We start from the raw sequence: 27,500 nt of genomic DNA, 5'->3' as shown, positions 1-27,500 counted from the left end.
GACTCTGCCAAGACCTCAGTTCAACCTCGACCTTGGCTTAGGTCAATCCCCCTCTCTCCCGTCTGAGCTTCATGACCAGGCTCAAAATCAGCAAAATTACCGGCTTTACCTCTCGACGGGGTGGGGCCAGTCTTGAGTCCCTAGCGCGTCTTCAGTGTGTTTTCATCACGGCTTCAAGTCGAATCATCTACGCAGCCTTGCAGTATATTGCTTTCACCAAATGCAGCACACACAGGCCGCTATTCGCTAGTTCTCCTGGCCCATACAGTTATTTGTTATCTGAACATCACAAGCAGAGTAAACCCATTAATGATGATGGTGATGATGATAATGATAACAATACTAAATGTACTGATAATAGTAGTTATGAGAATATTAGTGCTAAGAATGATAATGATAATATTGATGATAATACTACTTATTATCTCAATAACAGTAATAATGGTGATGTTAATATTACTGATAAATAAAATTAATGATAATATCAATAGAATTAATATTATCATTAATTTTATTGATATTAACAATAACAGTAATGGTACTATCATTAATGGTGATGATAATGATAATGCTAAAGATAAAGATGGAGATGCTGATGGGGATGATAATGGTAAATGTAATTAATATGGTAAAAAGGATGGTGATAATGATGATGAAGATGATAATGACAATTGTACTTATGATAAGGATGATGATGAGGAGGATGAAAATGATTAAGATGACAATGGTAATTGTAATGATAATGATGATGGCATAATATGATCCTAGAGGTTTCTTGTGTAACCTCCGTCATTTTCCATAATCTTTCTCATCTTTGAAATAAAAATATCTGAACCCCTCCCCCACACAAAGCCACATTGCTGTACAGAACAATGATTATGATACAGCTAATCATTGCTAATGAAGACTTATTGCTGTTCTCAAATTCTGTTGGAATTATTACGCGCCTTTACTTACCTATGTTCACAAACTTAACGTTTTCTGCAAACACCTTGAGCCAGTTCCGTTTTCTTTGAATACTTTAATGGGTAGGCTATTTCATTTTTGCGTAGTTTGATTCACTTGAATTATGAACGTTAAATATAATAATCAGGTACAATTTCCGACTAACGCCGCGTTACTAAATACCACTAGAGTGGTATCGATGGATTCCTCTCACCCTCTACTGATACCCAACCATCGGGTCCCGATAATAGTGGAGGGCGTGATGTATATAAGAGAAATTGCGGGTATATAACGCAAACAAACCAAAAGTGTCATCTTATACCTGTCTGCTGTAGAATAAAAATGTTAAAGATGCGGTTTCTTTATGATTTAATCATGTACATGGCGTACCGTGTGCACAGCGATCGCATGAAGCGATTTTTGGCGGGAATTTTGAATGCGTTATTTTCAGGGTGTATTTGTCTACAAAATCCTAACTCGTCGACCAGCCTAACTTTATCTAGTTTTGAAGTTAGCTCTATCCAAGGAGCTCTTCGCACCCTCACTGGATCTCCATTCTTTTAAGCACTTCTTTTAAGTGCTACTTACCTTAATTTTTGCGAGTTTTTATTTGGTTTGCATACATAGACCTTGATCTGGTTCCTTATTTAGCGATGGCACCTTTACATCATCTATCTGTACCCCGCGTCGCCAATGTACATCCAGTACCCACAGGGACCAACACAACAAACACACACACACACACGCCCGTCTTGACGATGCAACAACTGACTCGAAACTCGCTCGAAAACTCAAACTCGCGGGTTCACTAACAAGAGGGAACTTGAGGGCACTGGGATTTAGAATCGATCTTAGGGTACCTCTCATTGTCGCCTTTAGGAGAACTAAACATCCTGAAAGTGTTTTTCGGTAGATAGTTCTTTTTCTCAAAGAAGTGCACATAGGGTAAAACACTTTCCCAGTGCAGGATCAATGTTGAAGAACCTGATCCGTTGCGAGTGCCCTCCCCTACTGTTTAAGCCCAGATTGTTGGATATGCGGGCGGAATCGCGGGTTATATTCACACACACACACACACACACACACACACACACACACACACACACACACACACACACACACACACACACACACACACAGATATATATATGTATATATATTATATATATGTATATATATTACATATATGTATATATATATATATATATATATATGTATGTATACATCTATGTTTTAATACATTTTAAACATATATTTTTTCCGTTATATAGATATATACATATTTGAATATAAACATTTTGAATATATATATATATATATATATATATATATATATATATATATAATATATATATATATATATATATACACACACAAACACACACACACACAACACACACACATATATATATATATATATATATATATATATATATATATATATATATATATATATATATATATATCTGTATAGTGCTTGTAGAATGATTCAATAGAAAAATATGTTTCATAACCATAATCATAAATACATTGCATTTTTTACAACATAAGGAAAGGAAGAGTGGAATATCAAAATGCAACGACACTGAAAAAAAAGAATCTTAAAAAATATGTGACCAATGCAATAACACTATCATGCCCGTATGTGGGATGAGCTGCAAATCCATAGCTCATTTATTCCTTAATTCTCCATTGTCTATCCGTTAATGGGTGTCGTGTTATTTATTAAGAAATTAATTCATAAGAGTAGTGTAATCATGATTAGAATTATTACTATGATCATCCATCCGTATGATAAAGTGTATATTTATCATTACTGGGTGTATTTTGGGTTGATGCTTGTTTCCTGTTCTTAGCATAATACTGATGTCATAAGAGCATCCTTATCATCATTATTGGCAAATCTATTAAGTCTGTGCTGATGCTTGTTATCCGTTCATTTCATAATACTGATGTCATTATTGTAGTATAGTCATAAAAATAACAGTGATTTCACTATCCTTTTAAGAAAGTGACTTTGACATACTAAATGTTAGATGACAATGAAAGTGTCGTTTCGAAGCTTGAGTCTTCGTTACGCTGCCATTTTGAAATGGGTACTTGTTCTTCTTCTGTTTTGAAAATGTGTCCCATTCCACTTGGCTTACCAGGGTCCTCTCCTGGAATTACCACTTTTTAATGGGGAGAATGCAGGAAATCCTAATATAGCAACATCTTTTATTTTCATCTGGCTGCTGCTATTAATATACTTTGTGGGTATTTAAAAGACCGAAGAATGAGGGCTATTTTATTGCCACAATACAATGTATTTTCCATTCATCTAGAATATTGAGGGCAGGTGTCTTAGTCTTTAGATAAGTGCTGCAAGGTAGACAACTTGTCATTCACATTAAAATGAGAAGAGCCAGGGACATAACAGGTTTAACTATATATTAATCTTATTCTATTTTTATATAGTTTTTTGCTTTTTAATAAAAAATAAACCATTAATAAATAAATCGTTGTTAGACTAAAAAAATGTTTTATTTTCGAGTGGGGGTAAAAACAAGAAATTTAAGACATTTGAGCTGAAAACCCAATGCGAAATATGAAAGCAAGTGTATTCGCTATTTCATTACTACAGCTTGCATTGACTAGCAGACATTCCTGCAGTAAGAATTCTTGATGAAAAAGTCTCCATGGTGAACAAAAAATATGAATTATACATTTGGAATCAGATCGTAACACAAAATGAAACACTTTGATAAGGTTTTACAGCACCTTATTACAAACTAAGACAACGGCACAACTATAGGTGATCTCTGGCTTAAATGCAATGTAATTACAATGCCTACTGACAACACTTTGACATATATTCATTATTATCCATTAACAAAGCTGTTTTCAAATACGAGAAGTTGAATTAGCATGACACTTAAAGGCAATGACAAAGCAAAAAAAAAAAAATAAATAAAAAAAAAATAAAAAAAATGAATAAAAAAAAAATAATAACAAGGGCGGAAAAATTACCAAGATTTTTTTTCCGAAGTCGACAGTCTTAAGTAACTGTTTGTGGAAGAGCTCAGTATAACATCCTATGGTGCCAAATTCTCTTTCTATTGAGACCTCTTATAAACTTCAGTGAGTCAACTGAGGTTTGATGATAAAAAAGAAGCTCATTGTGATACATTGGCGGGAACATAAGGAGGTCAAAACAGAAGTCGAAAAAGGCTTAACGCACCCATCAGCTGACATGGACACTGGAGTCAAAACCTTTCCTGCAACAGTACTGTTTATCAAGTTCAAAGAAAAATAATAATCAAAACTTCTGGTGAGGAAAAGTGATATTTGAATACATGTGGCGCAACATGGACTATTTAAACATTCTGAACTGTAGTTAGAGAGACTCCGCATCTTTCTGTACGAGAGACATACGGACGAAATATTTTGATAACGACTAAGCAATATTTTGAGCAGAGAAAGTCAGAGAACACCCATCTGAATCAAACACGTATAATGTACTTCCCTATTTTAGAATTTGGGTCAAATAGTGTTTTCCCCCTTATTAGCATACCGCATTTCAGTAATTTAATACACAATTTCAAAATTCAATACACGATGTTTGTTTTCTTCCATGTTACACCTTGATGCTCCCAATGTTAAAGAAAGAAACAGTGATCAGCCATAAACAGTTCAACCCATAGATCAGTTTAATCTAGACTATTAGAATAAGAGTTTCTACATCCTTGCTTTAATGAATATATATATAATACAGCTATGTACAAAGAGTGTGGTTGCGGAGGTGAACATCAGTTATTCATAAAAAATAAGGACAAATTAGCCACTCAACATTAGAAGAAAGTAGATCTTAGGTCCTCCTTAAACATCGTTAAGATCCTTTGCTGTAATGACTCAGCAAGAACACGAAGTCAACTTTCCTCTAACACTCATGGATAATTTCATGTTTTTTTTTATTTATCCATAATCCATCTTTTTTCATCTTTTTTTGTTTTGTGTTGGTGGGATGGGGTAGGGAGGGGGTTGGGGGGTAGATATGAAAACACATTTCCAAAAATAAATCTTCACAAATATATCTTATGAATAGGATTTCAAAGATGTTCACGACAGCATTTATGTAATGTGAATTTGGCAAACATATATTATCGAGTTATTCACAAGTTTGGCAACACTGGTACTTAAAATATGCTTTGAGCACAGCACAAACAATAGGTGAATATAATGGTGCATTTTTTTAGATTGAATTTTGATGCGAAACTTGTGGCTTTTCTGCATGTACGTTGTGAATTCAAAAGGGTTAGGAACTATTTTTCCTACGACATTAATAATCTTGTTTTAATGATGGTGCAAATCCACTATATAAGGAAATTAGTGAATCGAAATAAGAGCCTAAAGTTAAGTAACAAAAAGTTTCCATATTTTCTGTAAGTGTACTAATCTTGGATAGTGAATTTCATATTTCAAAAAAGATATATTGGTACACTGCAGCCAAACAGAAGAAACAAATGCTTCTTTTGAATCAAAATCAACATAAATAATTATATCAACATATTTTCAACAGGAAACTCTGTGCTAAATAAAAAAAAATCTGCAAAGCTGGCTTGTGCTGTGCTCACAGAATGAATGAATTTAAATGATTATTAATTATGATATATTTGCTCTCATAAGCTGCCACAATGAATTCAGACAAAGATAGCATCTGAAAAAGGTACATAACAAAATGTCTAAGAAAGATTCACTTCCTACCATGAAACATGACATGAAAAGCGACAACTGAAATGATAACATACCCCATTTAGCTCCAATTTCTCCGTTTTAGTAGTTTGAAATAAATATCATATTTTTTTCAGTATCATCAACATAAAAAAGGTGGACGTATAAAGCAAAACTTGAGGTATCTATCACTCACTCTACGAAGGGCAATCATTCTGATAAAATAACAGAGCTTTGATTAACACCAAGAAGAAGAAAAAAGAATAAGAAATATATTTTATATCTGGTGATCTACATTCGAGTTTCTGGGATGACTATTCTAGTCTTTTGCCAGACTAATATGTGGATAGTTTTCCCTCCCTAACACTATTGACAGCATCTCAGTAATCTACAAAGTTTTTTTTTTCATGATCTCTCTCAAAAGAAGCCTTAAGCTAATAAGCTAGAATTTGTCAATCCCTTTACTAAACATTTGATTTTGGCAAAAACAAAGTATGAAAAAAGTACAAGAATGAAAAGAAAGAAAGCAAAAAAAAAAAAGTCACTATATACAAACGCAGCATAGTTTATGAAACTACAACTGATCATGAAAAGAGACACTATATACATAAACACACCATAAATATTGAGGTAATATATCCAATTATAGCTAAGATTCTTTATGTAGCATACAGGTAACCTTATTGCAGTACAATTCACCGAACATATTATCTTAATTAAAAGAAGGATCTAAGTCTGGACGTTCAATTTGATCAATACTGCATTTCAATATGTTTTATCTCTACTGTTAAGCATCCACATGAAAAAAAAATCTATGTCCATATACAGATGCATTAATCTTGCAACTTCCAAATGACTGCCACATATATAATAGTTTTTCTTCCATACTCAAAAGAAACATAGCATACAATAAACAGTACATTTCCACTACTATATAGCCTTACCCAACAATTGTAAGGTGTGAAAGATGTAAATATATTATTCCAAAAAGAAGAAAAAAATCTAATTTGTACAATAAAACATTTTTTCCTAAGTACTTTTATCAACTATGGCCATCTAAAAGAGAAGGAAAGTTTCAATAAATTCAAGTTCACCAGGAAATCGGTAACGCGTTACCAATTATTGCTGAGAAGCTTGGTTATTATGCTAAACTTTCTACATAAAAACATAAAACGGTGTGACAAGAGGAGTTTCATTTCCATAAAAGAGCTGTGTTCTTTCTTGAGACGTCTACACAACTGTGCTTTTTCTCCTAAGGACTCTGGTGTGAAAGGATCGCGACTTTAAGCTCCATTTAAAATGAACTACATTTACTCACTCTCTTTTGACTCGATCTACATGCTTACTCTCTGGTTGAAAATATCAAGTTTTTTATTCGTTTTTCTCTTTTTCTTTCCTGTTCCTATGTCTAATAAAAGGTAAATAGATCAGCAATTCTTCTATTAAGTCTCAATAGATAGCGCGTGTCAACACACTTATAACAAAAGCGAAATACTGTACAGTAAGTTTGTCTATTTACTCGTTTCCCTTCCCTTTGACATAAGTTTTCACACAACAGAGATATTCTTACACGTAAGAATGATAAACAAAAATCCAAATATCGGAGTCACCGGCATCTAAAATGTATATATAAATAAAAGATATATATAAGAATGTCCTCTTTCTCCAGATTACCTTCATCTCATAAGCCTCAAAGTTAAACATTAGCGTTTCTCCATCACTTCCTTTTCTCGTTCCATTCCATCCTGCAAGGAAACATGGCAACGGATTCTTCAGCAGACTTTTTCCCTTCCCCTTCTCATTTCACGACGTGGCAGACATTTTCCTTTTCCTTCTCATTTCACGACGTAGCAGACGTATTCCTTTTCCTTCTCGTTCGCGACTCCTCACCACAGTTCCTCTCACGGTAGTGGGTTCCTCCCGCGTCCAATGCCATCCTCGGACGCCGAGAGGCGACGGAGACGACGGCAAATGAACTCCCCGAAGCACCTTACTTCATCTCCCGATAGCTTCTCTTGTTGAGGTGTTTTTCTTTTTTCTTTTTTTGAAGGGTAGATTTTGATATCGATGACGGATCTTCCTCCTTGTGTACTACAGGATGCCTGCCGTTGATGTCATGTACTTCTAACACTACTTGCAAGTGTGGACATCAACGTTGGTGACGCACGTCTTGCACTTGACGTAGCAACACCACACAAATTTGCAGTGGCAGCGCTCCACGTATCGCACCACCTGAAATTAAGAGAAGGTCTTATTAATATCTCAATCATATCTTTTTCTTTGCTATTTATATCACGTTCGATGAACTGGTTCAATGGCCATGAATCAGATCCACGTCTTTCTCTCGCCGCCATGCCTCCCAACATGCGCAATCCGCAGGAGACAGCCAGAGCAACAGCCACACAGCGCCGAGCAGCCAGTGACGGGCGACCGCGACCCACCTGCGTGTTGTAGCCCCGTCCGCAGCACAGGAGGTCGCACGAGTCGGCGCCCCTCGAGGTCTTGTTGCAATAGCGTCCTTGGGTTCCCAGGATGCCCTTCTTGGGATCCTTCACACAGTAGTTCGGGGATTTGTGGATGTGGACCAGCTCGTCCTTGCCGACGGGGAAGCGGCGGTTCCGGCGACTGCGGCGCTTGCGGCGGCCGCGGGACCGGTCGCGCCTCCGCGAGCTGCGGCTCCTCTTCTTGCGCTTGTACTGCGGGGAAAGAAGGAGGTTTATATCAGCGGTGATGGTGAATAAATGAGATAAAAAATGTGTTCACAAAACCTCTCCGGTGTTGATATAACCCCGACATTACCATTATCAACAGAACGACAAAACACTAGTTTCCCGACCGGATATCGCCAGCACGGGAATGTCAAGCCTGCGCAACCAAGCCACGCATGGACATCGCGAGTCTCACCTGCCTGGCGCCGTTGTACTTGTCTTTTAAGTAGTCGCCGACCGCAGAGAAGGTAGGGATCGACCGCCAACACGTCTTCAGCTCGCAGGACCCGGAGACGCCGTGGCATCGACACTGCATCTTCATCAGTCTTGAAATGGCCTGGTCAAAGGATCAACACTTAGCATGGCATCGACAGTCAGTTGCATAGTTTTTAATACGATGCTTTCCATAGCACAATTTATATATATATATATATATATATATATATATATATATATATATATATACATACACACACACACACATTCAAGCGTTTATATTAACTGGCAACGTAAATCTCCTCATCGGTCACTAAAAACCAAAATACCACAATAAATCGACACTCGATAGTCGAATCCTCGCACTGACCTCCCTCCCGGCTTCATTGTTGTGGAGGTTCATCAGGTTCCTCACCCTCTTGAACTTCTTGTGTCGCTCCTTCTCGGGCGCGTCGACGAACTGCCGTGCAAACTGGATGCCGAAGCGGAGGTTGTCGCTGAAAGGAGGAGGACGGGGTCACAATTTTTGCTGGCTCAGTGTCGGAGGAATGTCCCTTCATTTAGGGTTGGTTGTGTGTGTTGTTTTTTTATCTCATTCTTCACATGCCCCCCCCCCCCCCTTTCTCTCTCTTTCTCTCTCTCTCTCTACAAAGTTCATACTCTCTTCCTCCTTCTATCCGCCATCCTCCTCACCCTCCTCTCTCTCTCTCTCCCTCTCTCGCTCCTTCTCCCTCCACTCACCTACAGCCCCCCCACTTCCATCCTTCGGGTGTGGACAGACCCTGCTTGCTCATGTCGCAGGAGCAGTCGGTGAGGTTTCCCGAGGAGCAGGCCTGGGTCACAGCGTGGACGACTCCTGCCGAAGTCACTGCGTAGATGAAGGCGGTTTCTTTGCTTCCTGGAAGAAGAAAACAGGTGTTGTAATGCAGTGAACATTTCATAAATAACAGTGGGAATAAGATGTGATAAATGTGAAATATATAAATGCAATCTTTGGAACTAGTTTGTACACACGCCAGATCTCATGAAGGATGAACACTCATCCACAAAGCAACGGCTAACACATACATGCACACACACACACACACACACACACACTCACGCGCGCGCTAAACCAAAAACATCTGCTCCACTGACCCAAGCAGATAGTGCTAATTCAACATGTCATTTTATAAAAAAAAAATATATATATTAGGATTATCTACCATCTTCAATACACATACACACTGACACAAACACACACACCGATAGATATATAAATTCAAGTAATATACTGACTCACACCCGCATTCGTTACACCCAAAAGGAAAAATGTGGCCTCTCTAACAGCCCTGGCAAGGGGCTGGCGAGCGAGCGAGCGAGCGAGAGAGATCATGATCGCGGCTTGACCTGTGCCTATGAGAGCGCACAAAGGGTGCTCGCTGATGCGTGAGTCCCCCCTCAAACGTCACTCACATGACCGCCGTGCTTTGTGGTGCCGTCAACCCGTCACCGGCCAGCCGTCGGCGTGTGTGTGTGTGTGTGTGTGTGTGTGTGTGTGTGTGTGTGTGTGTGTGTGTGTGTGTGTGTGTGTGTGTGTGTGTGTGTGTGTGTGTGTGTGTGTGTGTGTGTGTGTGTGTGTGTGTGTGTGTGTGTGTGTGTGTGTGTGTGTGTGTGTGTGCATATTTTTATTTATGTATATATGTATCTATATCTATATACCTATATAACAAGTTGAAATACTATATATGTAGAAATTCCATATATCTAAAAACTCCCGCGCGCCTGATCACGCGTGTTAATTAACAAGAGATTATGAGAAAGAGAAAAAAAAAGAAGAAAAAATAGAGAGAGCAAAAAGAAGATCGCCAGGGTATGTACAGCATTTTTTTTCTTTCTTTCTTTCTTACATGAGGCAAAACACTAATCCAAGTATTTCCCCACTAATTATCCCATCTCCCCCCACCATCCCGCACAAAGACACAAATCCCAGCCACATTTCGCAACCTCCCAAATCGAGTTCCGCCGCATCTGCGCCGCACAAACATCCGGACCGCAAGTATGAGCGCGTCGGACCCGCAACCAGAATACTCGACCTGAAGAAACGGGAAATGTGTGAGGCAGTGGAGGAAAGGGGAGAGAGAGAATGGGGAGAGGGAGAGGGAGAGGGAGAGGGAGGGAGGGGAGAGAGGGAGAGGGAGGGAGGGAGGGGGAGGGGGAGAGGGAGGGAGGGAGGGAGAGGGGGAGGGGGAGAGGGAGAGGGAGAGAGCGAGAAATAAGGAGAGAGAAAGAGCGAGAAAGAAAAAGAGCGAAATTGAAAGAAAAGAAAAGAAAAGAAAAGAAAAGAAAAGAAAAGAAAAGAAAGAAGAAGAAAAAAAAAAAACGAAAGAAAGAGAAAAAAGCCCCCCAGCGCTCGGAATCCGCGCCAATCCCCCTAAACCCGGATCGCTTGTTAAAGTACACCACCCCGTTAATAGGATTAGCAATTGTGGTTTCGTAGATCTCGCCCTCATTATGGGGTCCCCGAGTGAAGGGTTTTCTTCTCTCCTTCACTCCCTGGTCCAATTATTCTGACCCTGATTCTTTTTCGCGTGGGATCGGATATCCCTTCCTCGGCGTTGACTCTTTGGGGCCGGCGATGCTGTTTTGTTTTTCTTTTTCTTTCGTTTGTAAGCCAATATCTTCCACGCACATGCACGCACAGACACAGATACATACCTACATACACACTCATATATACATACATACATACATACATACATACATTAAAACACACACACACACACACACGCGCGCGCGCATAGATACAGAAACAAATACATACACAAAAAAAAAACATGCACAAAAAAATCAAGCCCTCAAAGGTGAAATCTCAATTTAAACTTGATTCGCAGCACAGAACCGGAAGTTCGTCAAGGAGAAATGGCAAAGCACGAGACACGTAAAACAAATACACCCCCCCCCACCACCACCACAATTTCCGTTCTTGTTCAGAGGCAAATAAAATCGCAATAATCTTGCTATCAAGATCATTATTATTACCGTCATCATCGTTATCATTTGCATAACTAGTCATCATCATCAATAGTAAAGACAGTATTAAGTGGATGTAGAATATCCATCGACAAATGCGGTAGATTGATAGATATATAGATGTACATGATATGCACTGATAGATATATTGTACATATATCTCTCCCCTTCCCGCTCTCCCCCTCCCCCTCCACCCCCTCTAAGGACCAGCCGTCCTTTGTCTAGCGAGGGGAAGTGAAACTGTTTCCCCTCTGGGTCCAGCTCCCCTCCCCCCTCCCCCCTCCCCCTCCCCCACCCACTCGCCATATTATTTTTATTTATATACATTTCTTCCTTTAATTCTCTGTCTCTCCCTTCGCTCTCTTTATATCTCTCCAGCTCCCTCTCTTCCCCTCCCTATTCTTTATCTTTTTTTTCTTTCTCCTCCCTTCTCTCTTAATCTTTTATCGCCCTGACTGTCTTTTCTCTTATTCTCGTTCTCCTTTTCTTTATCGCTCCTCTTCTCTCTCTTTCTCTCAATGAACGAAGGAAGGAAATTGTGAAAATAAAGGAAAAATAAATAAATAAAAATGAAACGACGAAGAAAGGAATGATGAAAATCGAAAAAAAAACAGATGGAAATATTCATTAATGCTTATAATATGATTAATGGCTAGAAAAAATAGTAATATGACTGTGATGAAATAAAATAAAAGAATGTTCCTTCAGTGATAAATGACATCGAGGTAAACAGACACACAAACACACAAACACACACACACACATGCACACACATTTTATCTTCGTGATCAGGGTCCCCGTCCCTTTTCGGGCGTGAGTGGAGGGGGGAGGGGGGGGATGCGCACATTGTCCTCAGGCAACGCGTCCTGCAGCTCACGGACACCCTGGCACCTCCGCCGCCATTGTCTCTCTGTCAGGGGAGCAGAAGCGGGCACAAGGGGGCGCTCGGTGGGGGGGAGGGGTGTGGGGGTAGGGTGGGGGGAAGGGACGCTCTCGTATCTTTACACACACCGATACACACATACACACACAGGCGGACATGAACATATATGCACAATCAAAAAAACAAGTGCGCTCGAAAGCCACGCAAGCAAGCAAACAAACAAACACATACGTACACAAAATCAGACACAAACACATTTCTCCCGACATTGCACTGGGTACTAAACACAGGGAGATAAACTTGAAGGGACAATTACTGTCAGTTTTAACCAGAGAAAAACGAAATAATCCGACGAAACGCAAAAAAACAGCGAATATATTGTAGCTTCAAAAAATTGCTTGAAATGCAGTCACTAAAAACATTTTTTAAACTGAAGTTAGGAGGAGCGATGAAAAAAATACATAATCGATGAGAGAGGGAGAAAGGGAAAGTGGAAGGGATAGATGTAAATAAACGTAGAGTGTGAAAAGAGAGAGAAAGAGAGATAGAGAGAAAAAAAAAACAGAGAGAGAGAGAGAGAGAGAGAGAGAGAGAGAGAGAGAGAGAGAGAGAGAGAGAGAGAGAGAGAGAGAGAGAGAGAGAGAGACGGAGAGAGAAAGTGAGAGAGAGATCAGACATAAGGAGTTATCCAGAAGTAAAATAATATTTTCCAAAAAAAGGAGAGACATCAAACAAAACGAAGATATAAACACACGCACACAAAGACAAGAAATAGAAAAAAAACAATAAAAAAAATAAAACTCAACCCAACACACAAACAAACAAATTCCACCATCCTGTTTACTCCACCGCAAAACGGGCCTTCCCCCCCCCCACCCCCTACCCCCGTAAACAACAGCGGGCGGAGAGGAGGAGGGAGGGGGGGGGGGGCATTACAAACGTCCATCCATCTACCGTAAACATCACCTGCCGGGGCTTAATTTGTGTGTCATTATCAATTAGGACAGCTTGGTACGAGTGAGTGACATGGATTCCCCTGTAATGGGCCCTCTTGACCCCTTAATTAACAAGCAAACGATGGAGGTGGGAGGGGAGATAGGGGTGGGGGTGAGGGTGGGGTGGAGAGGGGAGCGGTGAGAGGTGGTGGTGGGTTGGGGAGAAGGGGGTTCTAGAGAGAGGTGGAGAAGGGGTTGGAGAGGGGGGTGTGGGCGGAGTGAGGTGGAGAGGGGGGGGGCGGAGAGGGAGGTGGAGGAGAAGGGTGTAGGAAAAAGGGGAGCAGGGGGGAGGGGGCGGAGAGACAGAAGAAGGAAGAAGAGGAGGAGGGGGCCGAGGGCGGAGAGAAGGGTGATTCGAGGAGATTTGGGGAGGTGTGAGGGGGGGGAAGGGGAGGAGGAGGAGAAGGGGCGGCAGAAGAATATAAGAGTGAGGGGTGAAGGGGGGGGAGGGAGAGGGAGAAAGGAAGGCCGTGAGTACCATCACAGGTAGACAAATTACACACGTCTGTCACTTCTCTTAGTAATTTTTGGATTTTCTGTTTTGTCTCAACTGATGCCGCGGGGTTGGGGGGATGAGGAGGAGAGGTAAGAGAGGGGGGAAGAAGAAGGGAAGAGGGGAAGGAGGAGGAGGAGGAGGAGGAGGAGGAGGAGGAGGAGGAAGAAGAGGAGGAGGTGTAGGGAGAGAATAAGCGAAGAAGGGGAAGAGAAGAAAGAGGCGGAGACGGAGGAGGAGGAGGAAAATGAAGAAGAAAAGGAAAATGAAGAGGCGGAAGACGAAAAGGGGAGGAGAGAGTAGGCTACAATATAAGATCCATCCTTCCTAGTGATTTATATTCACGATAGACTTCAAGTAAAAAATAATTTCGCTTCTCAATGCTTGATTATCGTCCCAATCACAATCCTTCCCCGCCGCCATCACAGACAAACGAGACCCTTATAAGTTCGCCATTTAAATGATAACCTGTCTTCGTTTAATCATTATTATCAACATCGAATCAAACCCGTTCTGAGAACTCTCGAAATCCGGCTGGCTATTTTTTTTTTCCTTCATTAAAAGCTAATAGAAATAGTAAATAAATGAATGTTAGATTTAGATTAAGGAGGGTGATACAAAAAGACGGGGGGGTAAGGGGGTAGAGGGTAGGGGGAGGAGGAGGAAGGACAGCAGGAGGAGGAAGAAGAGGAGGAAGGAAGGGAGGGGTAGGAGGAGAAAGGGGGAGAAGGAGAAAAAAGGAGGAGGGGGAGGGAGAAGGGAAGGAAGACAAAGGAGGAGGAGGAGAATAAGAATAAAAAGTTGGATGAGGAGGAAGGGGAGGAAAAGAGAAAAACGAGGAGGCAAATAATGAGGAGTCAGTGGAGAGAGCAGAGGATTAGTGGAACTTAGAAGAAGAGGATAACAATAAATATATTAAAGGCGAAGATGAAGAATAAGAATAAAAATTAGGAGATGAAGGAAAAGGAGACGGAGAAAGAGGAGACGAAGAAAACTAAGGAGAGGAAGAAGAAAAAAACGAAGAAAAATAAAAAAACAAGAAGAAGACGAAGAAAGAGAAGAAAAAGACGACGAAAGAAGAACAAACGAAGAAAAGATGCCAGTCAGATGATGCTCCCTGTGATTAATTAGCGACTGATCGACCCGCTAAGACAAGGAGATAATATTAATTGACTTCTGATACCATTAAACGGATGACGAGAGCGACAGGCCGAGTGCCGGAGTGTAGTCCCTGAGATGGAGATGAGAGGGAGGGAGGGAGGGAGGGAGGGAGGGAGGGAAAGAAAGAATGAGAGGGAGAATGAAGGAGGGAAGGGGATGAGGGAAGGGAGAAGGGGGTATGGTAAGGGAGAGAGGGGGAGGGAGAGAAGGAGGGGGGGAGGAAGGAGAGAGGAGGAGGGCGAGAGGAAGGAAGGGGGAGGAAATGAAGAGAGGGAAGAGAGAAGGGAGGGAGAGAAGGAGGAGGGGAGGGGGGGAGAGAAGGGGAGGGGGAGGATATGGAGAGAGGGAAGGGAAAGGAGAGAGGGAGCAGGAGGGAGGGAGGAATAGGCCGAGTGCTGATGTATATACCAAGAGATGGAGAGGTACAAGATACGAGATAAAGAAGGGAAGGAAGGGAGAGGGAGATGATAGGAGGGAAGGGATGGGGAGGCTGGGGAGAGAGAGGAAGGGAGGAAGGGCGAGAGCGAGAAAAAAAAGACAAGACAGAAAGAGAGAAAAAAAAGACATAACAAACAACACTCAACACAGATAAAAAAAAACAGATTCCACAAGCCCCTCCTCCCTCCTCTCCCCCCCTCCTTCCCCCTGAAAAAGAAGAAAAAAAATCCTGCTATCTTCTCCCACAAACAGCCTTTTAACGCCCCTCCCCCCTCCCCTTTAACCTTCCCCGCTTAACCACCTTTTTAATCAACGACCATTAATTAAGGCTGGGACATGGCGCCGTATTTAATGGGTCTCAGGTGTGTTGGGAGGGGAGGGGGCGGGGAGAGGAAGGGGATAATGGACGGGAGGGAGTGGGGGTAGGGAAGGTGCCACCCACGCGGCATTGGCGTTTACTTACTCTCCTTAGGGGGGGGGGGGTGCAGGGGTGTTTAGTTTTAGTTTTCTTTCTGTATTTATCGATTTATTATTTTCATCATTGTTATCTGTCGTATTGTGCTTCCTCTTTTACTTTTCTTGGAAATTCCTAAGAGTTCAATGTAGGAGAATAAAACAGCGGAAGAGAGGAGAGGGGAGAGTGATAATAGGAGAGGGAGAGGGAGAGTGATAATAGGAGAGGGAGAGGGAGAGGATGAGGGAGAGAGTGATAGAGAAGAGAGAGAGAGAGAGAGAGAGAGAGAGAGAGAGAGAGAGAGAGAGAGAGAGAGAGAGAGAGAGAGAGAGAGAGAGAGAGAGAGAGAGAGAGACGGGAGAGAAAGAGAGAAGAAAGAGAAGGAAAAAGAGATAGCTAGATAGAGGGAGAGCTAAACAGATATAGAAAGAGAGAGAGAACGAGGTAAATAAACAGAGAGAGAAAGAGAGAGGACGAGTGCGGCGCGAGAGCCCACCGCGCCGAGGACCTCACGAAGTGTGCTATCACGGGATCTTCTCGCCTGCCCGCCCTTATCAACGACACCATCTTCTCCTGACACCTAAAGGGGCATTTAACCTTCCTTAGGACGGGGAGAAGTAATGTATGCAAATAAACAAACAAACAACTATGACACGGGACCAAATATTATTTCCTTCGAAAAGAAATTAATTTAGGCAAATCATAGATAGACTGATGATGAAATAACATAACAATTACGAACACAGATTGGCATATCACACCACACCCACACGCGCGCGCGCGCACACACACACACACACACACACACACACACACACACACACACACACACACACACACACACACACACACACACACACAACCCTCCCGCCCCTCGCCCCCCACCCCTACCCCTCCTACCCATACAAACACACACAAGGACAAGATGGAAGATCAGATGAAATCTCTTTCAGGAGTGAATGATAAGTAGAGAAAGCGAGAAGGTATAAATCAAGAAAGTGTGAAGGGGGGAAGGGGGAGAGGGAGAAGGAGTAAGGGAAGGAGAAGGGGGGGAGGAGGAGGGGAACGGGGGGGGAGGTGAAAGGGGGAGAGGAGAAGGGAGAGGAGAAGGGAGAAGAGTGAAAGGGAGAATAAAAGGGGAGGGAGGCTAGAGGGGAGAGAGGATAAGAAGGAGAGGGAGGGTGAGATGGGGAGAAGGGGAAGAGAACGGGGAGAACAGGGATGTAGGGGGAGAAGGGGAGATAGGGAGAAGGAGAAAGAGGGGGAGATGGGGAGACGGAGACGGGTAGGGGAACAGGGAGGTAGGGAGAGATGGGGAGAAGGAGGAGGGGAGGAGTAAAGGGAGGGATATTATCAATGCCGGTGACACAAAGAAAAATGGCGGGAGGTCTCGCGGTGTCCCGGTCACCCGCGGGGACAAAATTTCGCCTTCAACCTCTGATGCATTTTCGATGTTGGGGCATTTAACGGGAGGGAGGGTGTGGGTGGGGTGGGGTAGGGTTTATTTTAATCGGTAGAGTTGTATGTAATCTTTAGACCCTGTCTGTCTGCCTGCATGTGTGTTTGACTCTGTCTGTCTGTCTGTCTCTCCCCTCCCCCTCTGCCGTCCGTCTCACTAACGCTTTGTTTTAACTACCACTAGCAATTTAGCATTACCTATGGCTATTCAAGTATTTTCCTACCATCATTATTCATGCACTTGCTATGAGCACAAAACAATTTAAAAAATGCCTACATAAAATTACAGATATATAACAAAGAAAATTGCGAAGACAAGCACACTTAACGCGGCCAAACTAATAACAATATATAAAGTCAATAAAAAAGAACAACTAAAACAATATTTGTTTTCTAACTTCACCACAAAACAAGCTATCACTGGCTATCTCCCATGATTAATGAATCCCCACGTCATACGCACAGAGATTGTCAGATAGCGGAAAGCTCGGCGGTCTGCGTTGTCTAAGGTCAGAAGATACACCTCTATCTGTCTGTCTATTTATAATTTTATTTAAAAAAAACGAGAAAGACGACAACACGATCCAGGGAGCCGAGAGCCACAGGACGGTATCAGGTGACACACAGACGGCAGGAGGAGAGAACGAGATCGCTACTCGACGCCATACAATAAGGGAGTGCGGTCGCCTGGTCGAGCGGGAGGCGCTGCTGCCGTCGGGTGGCGACTCGGCGCAAGCGAGGTGGCAAACTGCTACACACTCACTCACTCTCTCTCTCTCTCTCTCTCTCTCTCTCTCTCTCTCTCTCTCTCTCTCTCTCTCTCTCTCTCTCTCTCTCTCACAGGTCCACACACACTCGCGCGCGCAAGCATGGACACAAAAACATAGTATCTGATCAAATCCACGTATTTTCCCTGTTCTTCAATCAACATTATCTTCTTACTTTCCTCACATCCGCGAATGCAAATAACAAAATTCCACTCATAATTGCATTTTTTCTGCGATTTTGCATTGTCTTCATAGAAATTCATTAACCATGGAATTTTCACCTGCCCAGATCTCATTTATATTCTGATTAGCGATGTCAGATCATCTCCAAGATTTTTTTCTTCAACAAGTGTTATCTAGAAGCAAAAAAATCAATAGAACTAACTGTGCAACATCTTCCACTAATTCGCAAGATGATTTTTCACTTTTGAAAAGTCTAGAATCTGCTTTTCTTAATCATCCAAAACGCGGCTTGATTCCAACGTTTAGTGGATACATGTATATGCATGTACATAAACACATATGGATGAATATATAGACAGATAGCTAACTATATAGATATATACATTTAGATAGATAGATAAATAGATATGGATGAAAACCTTATTGGATTCGTCATTCCATGTATGTATATTTTTTACATGTATGTTTAAATAACATATACATGAATACATACTTCGATGCACACACACACACACACACACACACACACACACACACACACATATATATATATATATATATATATATATACATATATATATATATATATATATATATATAGATATAGATATACACATCTATCTATCTATCTATCTATCTATATGTATGTGAGTATGTGCGTGCTTGTGTGTGTGTGTGTGTGTGTGTGTGTGTGTGTGTGTGTGTGTGTGTGTGTGTGTGTGTGTGTGTGTGTGTGTGTGTGTGTGTGTGTGTGTGTGTGTGTGTGTATGTAGCTATACACGCATGCATGTATGCACACGTGTATGCATGCAGGTGCGCATCAAGAAAGCACCATCGCCAGACGTCCATGGTGTCCTGTAAGCTCCATTTTTCCAAACGAAGCCAACACATGCAAATTCATCCCCGCATAAGAAGATACATCCCGCGATCTCATCTTAGATAACTCGATAATTATCCCGCAAGATAATTAAAGAAAAAAAAAAAAGTTGAACCGTAAAAAAAAAAAAAAAAAAACTCAGGTCGCGACGTATTCACTTAGATACATATTTAGCGAACCGGGAATTTATTATCAGGAATCAACCCTTTTCCCCGTCTCTCCGCGCGCTCCCGTCGGCGACCGCGAACAAACTCCCCCAAACCTCGATTCCAAATCTCTCTCTCTCTTTTTTTTTTTTTTTTTTTTTTTTTTGGGGGGGGGCGTCGCCATTACGAATTCATTATCGGGGCCACGGAATAGCAAGCTCGTTCTCTCTCCTCTTTCCGGATGTCGAATGTTATCTTCTCATTAAACCGGCCGAGGGGAGGTTGTTCGGCCGTTTGACATTTTCCGGTTTCCGTGGGAGGGGGGAGGGAGGGGAGAGGAGGAGGAGTAGGAAGAGGAGGAGGAGGAGGAGGATGGGGAGAGGTGGTGAGGAGGGAGGGGAGGAGGAGAGAGGTGTGGATGAGGGAGGGGAGGAGAAGAGAGGAGGGAAGAAGGAATGGAGAGGAGTGGAAGAGGGAGGGGAGGAGGAGAGAGGAGGGAAGAAGGAATGGAGAGGAGTGGGGGAGTGTAGTGGGAGGAGGAGAGGAGGAGGAGAGGAGAAGGCGGAGGAGAATGGAGGCTGGAGAGGGGAGGCAAAGGCTATTTAATTTCGGTTTTGTCATTCCAGGCGAGAGGATTCATCTGCTCGGAATTTTATTAATTTGTTCATTGGCATCATCACTCGTGCGCTTCGGGGCTTTCTTATATAATCTTTTTGATTCCAACGACTATGACCAGAGTGATGGAACAATGCATGTGATGTGTCATGTGGTTAAGAATGCATATTCATACTAATGGAAATCAAAATTAAAACACGACTATCATTATTACTGTTATTATCCTTGTTATCGTAGTTATCAGCGATTATAGTGGTAACTTACTATTATCTCTCACTGTCTTGACTATCATTACCATCATCACATGTGTCTGATAACACGCGTGATATAAGTAATCAATGTATCATAGTTACTGCAAAACTTATTAAAGCAATAATTCTAACACTGAAAAGTAAAACAACAAAAGATCCCAGTGAAAAAAAAATCTAAGATATTAGAAAAGAAAAAAAATCACTGCCATTACATGACGATCTGTAATAATAAAAAAACATCACAATAGTCACTGACGAAATGTAAAGCATCATATACCTTAATAAATACATACGTGCACACACACACACACATACACATACACACAATAATACCTAAGTGACAAAGTAAATAGCAGGAGTGCGCCAACATTTCCCGACCCACGAGTGCACAGGTCGCACGATTTGCAAACTCGCAACCCAATTCATCAAGTTACACCTGATGGGACGTGATCGCCGTATTGCAACAGCTGTAGGCCTAATCACCTTGTTGCAACTGATGACGTAACTACCGCAACCACGCCCAACCCATCACACTAACGACCGCGATGTTATTAAATGCGTTTGTAGTCGGTTCTTTGTTCCTGATTTTGGGTTGACTTGGGTTGCATCTTTCGCTTGTGTTTTTGTTTGTTGTTGCTCTTCTGCTGGGTCTTTGTTCCTGCTTTTGTTTTGACTTCGGTTGTGCCTTTTGGCTTTTATTGTTGTTGCTGTTTTTTTTCGATGGTTTTCTTTCTTTGTCTTTGTCATATATATAAGGATATTTTTCTCTCATTTCGTTTGCGCGGTTCCTGAGATACTTTCTTTGTATCTATAGCGAAAAAGTAAGAATATATGCCGTATTCGAGGCTTTTATCACTTTCATCTCGAATCACCGCTTGACGTCACGCCCACGTCACGACTCCCTCCCGAATGTCCTCAGGGTGTAAACATTATATAAACTTACGTATGTACGTACAAACAAACAAACGCGCTCACACAAACACGTTATGTAATTCTAATTCAAAGATTTATAGATTTAAAAGCCAAAATCTCGATTAGAACTTTACATATTTTCTTTCAGATCTCAAAAAAAGAAATAAATAATAATAATAATAATATCATGAACTTTTTTGTTGTTATTATAAAGGACATCATCGCCTCTTTAGCATTGCAATAAGAGGGGGTGAATTGGATGTAAAACTCTAGGGGATTTCTCTTAACTTTTCACTTCGGATTTCTTTCTTTCTTTCTTTCTTTCTCCCTCTCTCTCTCTCAATGAGATCGAAACGAGTTACACAGACTGCCGAGTTCCCTTTTCAAATATTCGCAAATAGATATGTTATTATATATTAATATATGAGCATAAGAGCTATCTCTTCCTTCCCTTCTCTTCCATCTCTCTTTCATTATCTCTTTTTTAACCTTTTCCTCAATTCCCTCTTTTCCTACCTCTCCCCCCTCCTCCCACTCCATACTCGTCTTTTAAGTTCACTTTTCCCGTTCCCTTCCTCACTCTCCCTCCCTTTTCCTTTCTCCATCCCAACTCTCCTTCTCTCCCTTTCTCTTTCCTCCCCCCCTCTCTCCCTCCCTCATTCTATCTCTTTCTCTTCCCCTCTCCCTCAACCCCTTATTCTATCCCTCCATCCCTCCACCCCTTTCTCTCCCCTCCCTCCACCCCCTTTCCCCCTCCCCTTCCTCCACCCCTTTCCCCCTCCCCTCCCTCCACCTCTTTCCCTCTCCCCTCCCTCCACCCCCTTTTTCTCTCTCCCTCCCCCTAACCCCCCTCCCTCCCTCCCGACTTCCGAACACATGCCTTCTCATTCAGGGGCGAAGAGAGGGCATTAACGCCGTTAATGCCCGGCTGCCTTTCATCCCGTCAGGCGGCCCGCAATAGCATTGCAATTATGCATAATCAGGTCTAAGCATCAATACGGCCGCGGAGATTATTGCGCATCCGCAACATATTTTTTGCTTATTTTCATTTTGGGTTTTCTCTCTTATGTTAATGTGGAAGATATAAATACGTGTTTCAGTTATTTTTGTTATATATATATATATATATATATATATATATATATATATATATATATATATATATATATATATACACACACACAAATATATATGCATACATATATACATACAAATAAATAAATAAATAAATAAATAAATAAATATATATACATACATATATATATATCCTTAATATTTGCGAGAGCCAATGAGATTGACAAATGATTGATATAGTTTCGATGATTCTCTCTCTCTCTCTCTCTCTCTCTCTCTCTCTCTCTCTCTCTCTCACACACACACACACACACACAAATTTCACATCAGCCTTAAGTGATCAACCGACGACCAATAACTCGAAAAACTCAAAAGTCCAAACTTTTTCACATGTTCACCCGTAAAAAAGCCATCCGTCAGCACATAAGTTCTGAGTCCCTGGGGTGCGGGATCGCGAAGGATGAATGAGGAGAGGGGGGGAGGAGGAGGAGGAGGAGGAGGAGGAGGAGGGAGAAGGGAGCGGGAAGAAGACGAACAACAACTAGAAGATAACGCCGGCGAAGAAAAAGAGGAAAAAAGTTACACAGAACATAAAATGTGGCAAAAAAAGAGAGAAAAAAAAAGAAGAAGAAGAAAAAAAAACGCGTATAAGAAGCTACAGTCAAATAAATACAGAGAATCAAGCGTAAATCTAATAACAATGATAAAAAACCATAACGGCAACAATAATAATACAACGCTCTTTCTCTCTCTCTCTCTCTCTCTCTCTCTCTCTCTCTCTCTCTCTCTCTCTCTCTCCCCCTCTCTCTCCCCCCCTCTCTCTCTCTCTCTCTCTCTCTCTCTCTCTCCCTCTCCCCCCCCCCCCCTCTCTCTCTCTCTCTCTCTCTCTCTCTCTCTCTCTCTCTCTCTCTCTCCAACTCGTACCGAGTCCTTAACCGCAACTTGCACATGCAAAGAAATCATCCCCGTCGAGGCAATACGTTTCCTGCGCTAAGTATAGAGCAGAGGCAGAGTATGAATGTGTGTATAGAGGGGGACATCGTCTTTTGCGGCCTGGGGGTTGGTGAGGAGGGAGGGGAGGATGGGAGGGAGGGGAGGGGGAGGTAAAAGGAGGGGAGGGGAGGGGAGGATGGGAGGGAAGGAAGGAAGGGAGGAGAGGAAGATGAAATTGGAGGGAAGGAAATAGGAGAAATGGTAGGAAAAGAGAGAGGAGAAAGACCAACAGGCAGACACACACTAATAAACAGTTTAGACGGAAATCCAAACAGATAGGATAGACAGACAAGAGATAGAGATGGAGGTAAACATACAAGTACTTCTTCATAATACATATTCAACCCCCGCCCCCCTCCAAAAAAATCCCCCCTCCCCCCACCCCTCCCCACCCCTGCCAGCCTTACCTCCCACTCTCCCCCGATTTGCATAACGGCGTAACTCATAGTAATTGTCACATATAACGACCTACCGTAAACGACCTCATTGCGACCCCAGGTATACGCAGGTGACCGCCGATTTTCGTGCCTCGGCGAAAATGTACCAAGAAAATGATCATGTGTTTTGAGACGTAATTTTCGGTGCGAATGACGCCGTGTTATGTACTGAGATTATAAGCTGTTATTATAATTTTGAGGGTCACTGATGCGGGTTCTGTAACCTGAGATGGGTTCAGAGAATGGAAAGCTGAAGATGAAAAAAATGAAAGAATTCTGTTATCTCTTTCATTATTTTTAAAAATATCTTTCTTATCAATATTGAAAGTTTGTCTTTGTTATCATTATCATAATTGCCACTGAAATTACCATTATTGTCATTCTATTATCAATGTTATTATTATAATCATTATCATTATTATATCGCAGTATCATTATTTCATTCACATTATCATCATTACATTCGGATTATCATCATTATTATATAAACGTTATCATCAAATCATTTTTCATATCATCATGAACTTTCCTTAACAAATCAAAATGTCCAAACACAATATACAAAGACAAACTTAAAGAGAAAGTGACCAAAAAAAATAATATAAATAATGAACTCACTGCCAATGTACCTTCCACTTTATAGCTCCTATTAACAAGGTAAAAACAAACACAGAAACTCGGACAAAAAAAAGTTATCCCAAACAAACAAACACACACGAAAGCCTCGTAAACCGTAATCTCAAAGCGGCATGACAAAACAAAACAAAAAACGAAACCGAAATAATAAAAAAAAGAAAACGGGAAGGGGAGACTAAGATATTCTAACCAGCCAGACGGATCTTCCCCGACTCCGGAGACGATAACTCGGCGAACAAACAAGAAGCGAGTTACCGCGCCTCTACACAAACACGGCAGCGAAGGGGCGAAGCCTTTATGCCTCTCCCTGGCTCTGACTCCTTTCCTCTTCATACCTCCCTCACTCCTTGTCTGTCTGTTTCTCTATTTTTCTCGACCCCCTCTTCTCTTCTTTTCTATCTCTCTTTCTCTTTCTTTTCTCTCTCAATCCCCCATCTCTCTGTCTCTGCTTCTGCTTGTCTGTTTATCTGACTTTCTCTATCTTCCTTCCCCCTTTCTTTCTCTATTCTACCATCTATCTCTCTCCACCTTCCCCATCTGTCTGTCTGTCTGTCTGTCTATGTGTCTGTCTGTCTGTCTGTCTGCCCCCCTCTCCTCCTCCCTCCCTCCCTCCCTACACACCGCCCGGGGTCACCGAAAATAGTTGGCCACAATTTGCGCAACACCAAAAGCCTAATTTTTTAACTCATTAACTTGGGCCCTAAAGGCTTTTTTGGGCCACCCAGGAAGGACCTGTTGTGAGGGGGGTAGGGGCGATGGGGGGAGGATGGGGATATTAGGGATATGGGTGCAACGATAAGTCTGGGAGGGGGTGGGGTACGGGGAGGAGTAGGGGAGGAGACGGAGAGAAATGATCGAGAGAAGAGAGAGAGAGAAATTGAGAAAAAAAGAGGATAAAAAACGATAATAAAAATATGAAAAGGATAAAAACAAAGAAAGAGAGACAAACAAAACAGAATAAAATCGTCACAAAATCAACAAATTTGTCTATCAGTCTTTAATTAATTTTATTCTTCTTCTTCAAACGACTTCTGAAAGCGGCCACGGCTGTCGCTTGGCGTGTAGTCGTGCATGGAAGCCATTCATCAATTGCAAATTCAATTTCAAACTTCTAATCCGCGAGGCACGACTTTTCGCCCAATAGCCATGCTATTTGGAATTTTCTTCTTATTGTTTTAGAAATTCTTCGGTCGTTGGGCGGGGATTCGAGTGTTATTAACAGGTCATGTGATGAAGGGCGTTCTTTATGAATCACGATATCATATAAATCACAGGCGTGTTCCCTCCCCTCCCTTCCCCGTCCCCTCCCCTCTTACGTTCGTTCTGTCTGTCTTTCTCTCTCTCTCTCTCTCTCTCTCTCTCTCTCTCTCTCTCTCTCTCTCTTCTCTCTCCCTATCTCTTCTCTCTCCCTCTCTCTCTCTCTCTCTCTCTCTCTCTCTATCTATCTCTCTCTCCCTCTCTCTTTCTCTCTCTCTCTTTACCCCCTCCCTCCCTCCCTTTCCCTCCCTCCCCCTCTCCCTCTCCCTCTCCCCCCTCTCCTCCTCTCCCCTCTTCTCTCTTGCAATAATTCCCAACCATAATCTCCACCTCCTCCGCCTCGACCCCTATCTATCAGCCTCGCACGGCCGCACCTGCCTCGTCTATCCCGCTAATTATAAATCACCTGGCCACTTTATACACCTATTATGATAATAATGGGGATGGTGATAATGATGATGATGATGATGGTGATAAAAATAATTATATTACGATTATATTTATGATAATAACCATGTCAGTGAAAAGTACTGGTGATGGTGGTTGATGGTGGTGGTGGTAATGACGATGACGAAAATCGGATAATAATAAGTAGGAAAGAATAAGAAAACAATGAAAACGAAAAAAGGAGAAGGAGCGAAGAAGAAGAAGAAGAAAAAAAAAGGAAGATGGAAGCGCTGACTCCCACACCTTCCCGATTAAGGCTTGAATACTGACCCGCCTTCCACGGCTGACGGAAGCTGACGGATTAAGCCTTCGCAGAAAAAAAATGTTTATATATATACACGGAGAAGAATGAAGAGAAGAACAAGAAAGAGGAGAAGGGAGGAAGCCTGAGATTATTGGATGATGATGGAGAGGAAGGAGAGTAAATAATACTAAAAAACATAATGATACCATTAATAATGATAATAATGATCATTGTAATAACAATACTAACAACATCAACAACGACAACATAATAATAATAATAATAATAATAATCACGACAACAATCAGATATCATAGCAACAACAAAACAATAACAAGAACATATCTTTCAAAATCCTGACAACAACAGAGAAAGACACAGAAGGAAGGCGAGAAGGCGGAGGCGAAGAAGGCGAGACGAAGAAGCGCAATAAATGTTGCCAAAAGCACCTTCTTGTGATGGATCATATCGGCGTGAAAGTCTCGCGTGATTATGACAGGATGAATGATAGATCTTCGCACGAGATACGTGGCATTCCGAGCCGAGGAGATGGAAAAGATTTATCATTTTCCACGTGGGGCATCTTGGGTCTTTATTCTTCGAGGCTGTGTGGGGTATTGGTACGGATTCGTGTGGGCGCAAGCGGGTATGGGGCACAGACGCACGCACAGACACAGACACATGCATGCACACATATTGTATACATACACATACTATTATATGCATGTACAGGTATAAATGCGTAGAGAAAAGGATACGGACACGAACACACACACACACACACACACACACACACACACACACACACACACACACACACACCACACAAATATCATCAACCTCCTTAACATTGACCCTAAAGGCTAAATAACAGAGTCACACACAGAGACGTCCTTAAAATCACAATTAGCATAAATCAGGCAAGAACAATATCAAATCATTTAAATGTATCACTATTCAGCTTAAATCAGAAATTGGATAGCCCGCTGAAAAAAAAATCATGCGTGTTTAAATAATCAATCATATATTGGATTCACTTAAAGCCACGCCCTCTTTACTGGCGTTTACTGTAAGGTGGAGAGGAAAAAGAAGAGGAAGAGGATGAGAGAGAGAGAGAGAGAGAGAGAGAGAGAGAGAGAGAGAGAGAGAGAGAGAGAGAGAGAGAGAGAGAGAGAGAGAGAGAGAGAG

General features: G+C 41.9%; 1 protein-coding gene across 1 annotated transcript in view; it reads right to left on the bottom strand.

Annotated features, from left to right (window-relative positions):
• Positions 1 to 3,219: 3,219 nt before the first annotated feature.
• The window catches only part of LOC122260583 (protein Wnt-16), a 234,284-nt gene continuing 210,003 nt past the window's right edge, over positions 3,220 to 27,500 (bottom strand). Inside the window, exons 3-7 of the mRNA XM_086544041.1 lie at positions 9,321 to 9,477; positions 8,950 to 9,076; positions 8,560 to 8,700; positions 8,097 to 8,351; positions 3,220 to 7,887 (exon numbers count right to left, since the gene is read on the bottom strand). Coding sequence (XP_086400167.1) covers positions 7,786 to 7,887; positions 8,097 to 8,351; positions 8,560 to 8,700; positions 8,950 to 9,076; positions 9,321 to 9,477 — 782 coding nt within the window. The 3' untranslated portion in view covers positions 3,220 to 7,785. The remainder of the gene's footprint in view (positions 7,888 to 8,096; positions 8,352 to 8,559; positions 8,701 to 8,949; positions 9,077 to 9,320; positions 9,478 to 27,500) is intronic.

This window comes from Penaeus japonicus, unplaced genomic scaffold, assembly GCF_977035675.1.
Source record: "Penaeus japonicus unplaced genomic scaffold, GWHDUDI00000001_assembly GWHDUDI00000014, whole genome shotgun sequence".
NCBI lineage: Eukaryota > Metazoa > Arthropoda > Malacostraca > Decapoda > Penaeidae > Penaeus > Penaeus japonicus.
Note: the sequence above shows the minus strand (reverse complement) of the source record. Positions and strands in the feature narration are given on the sequence as shown.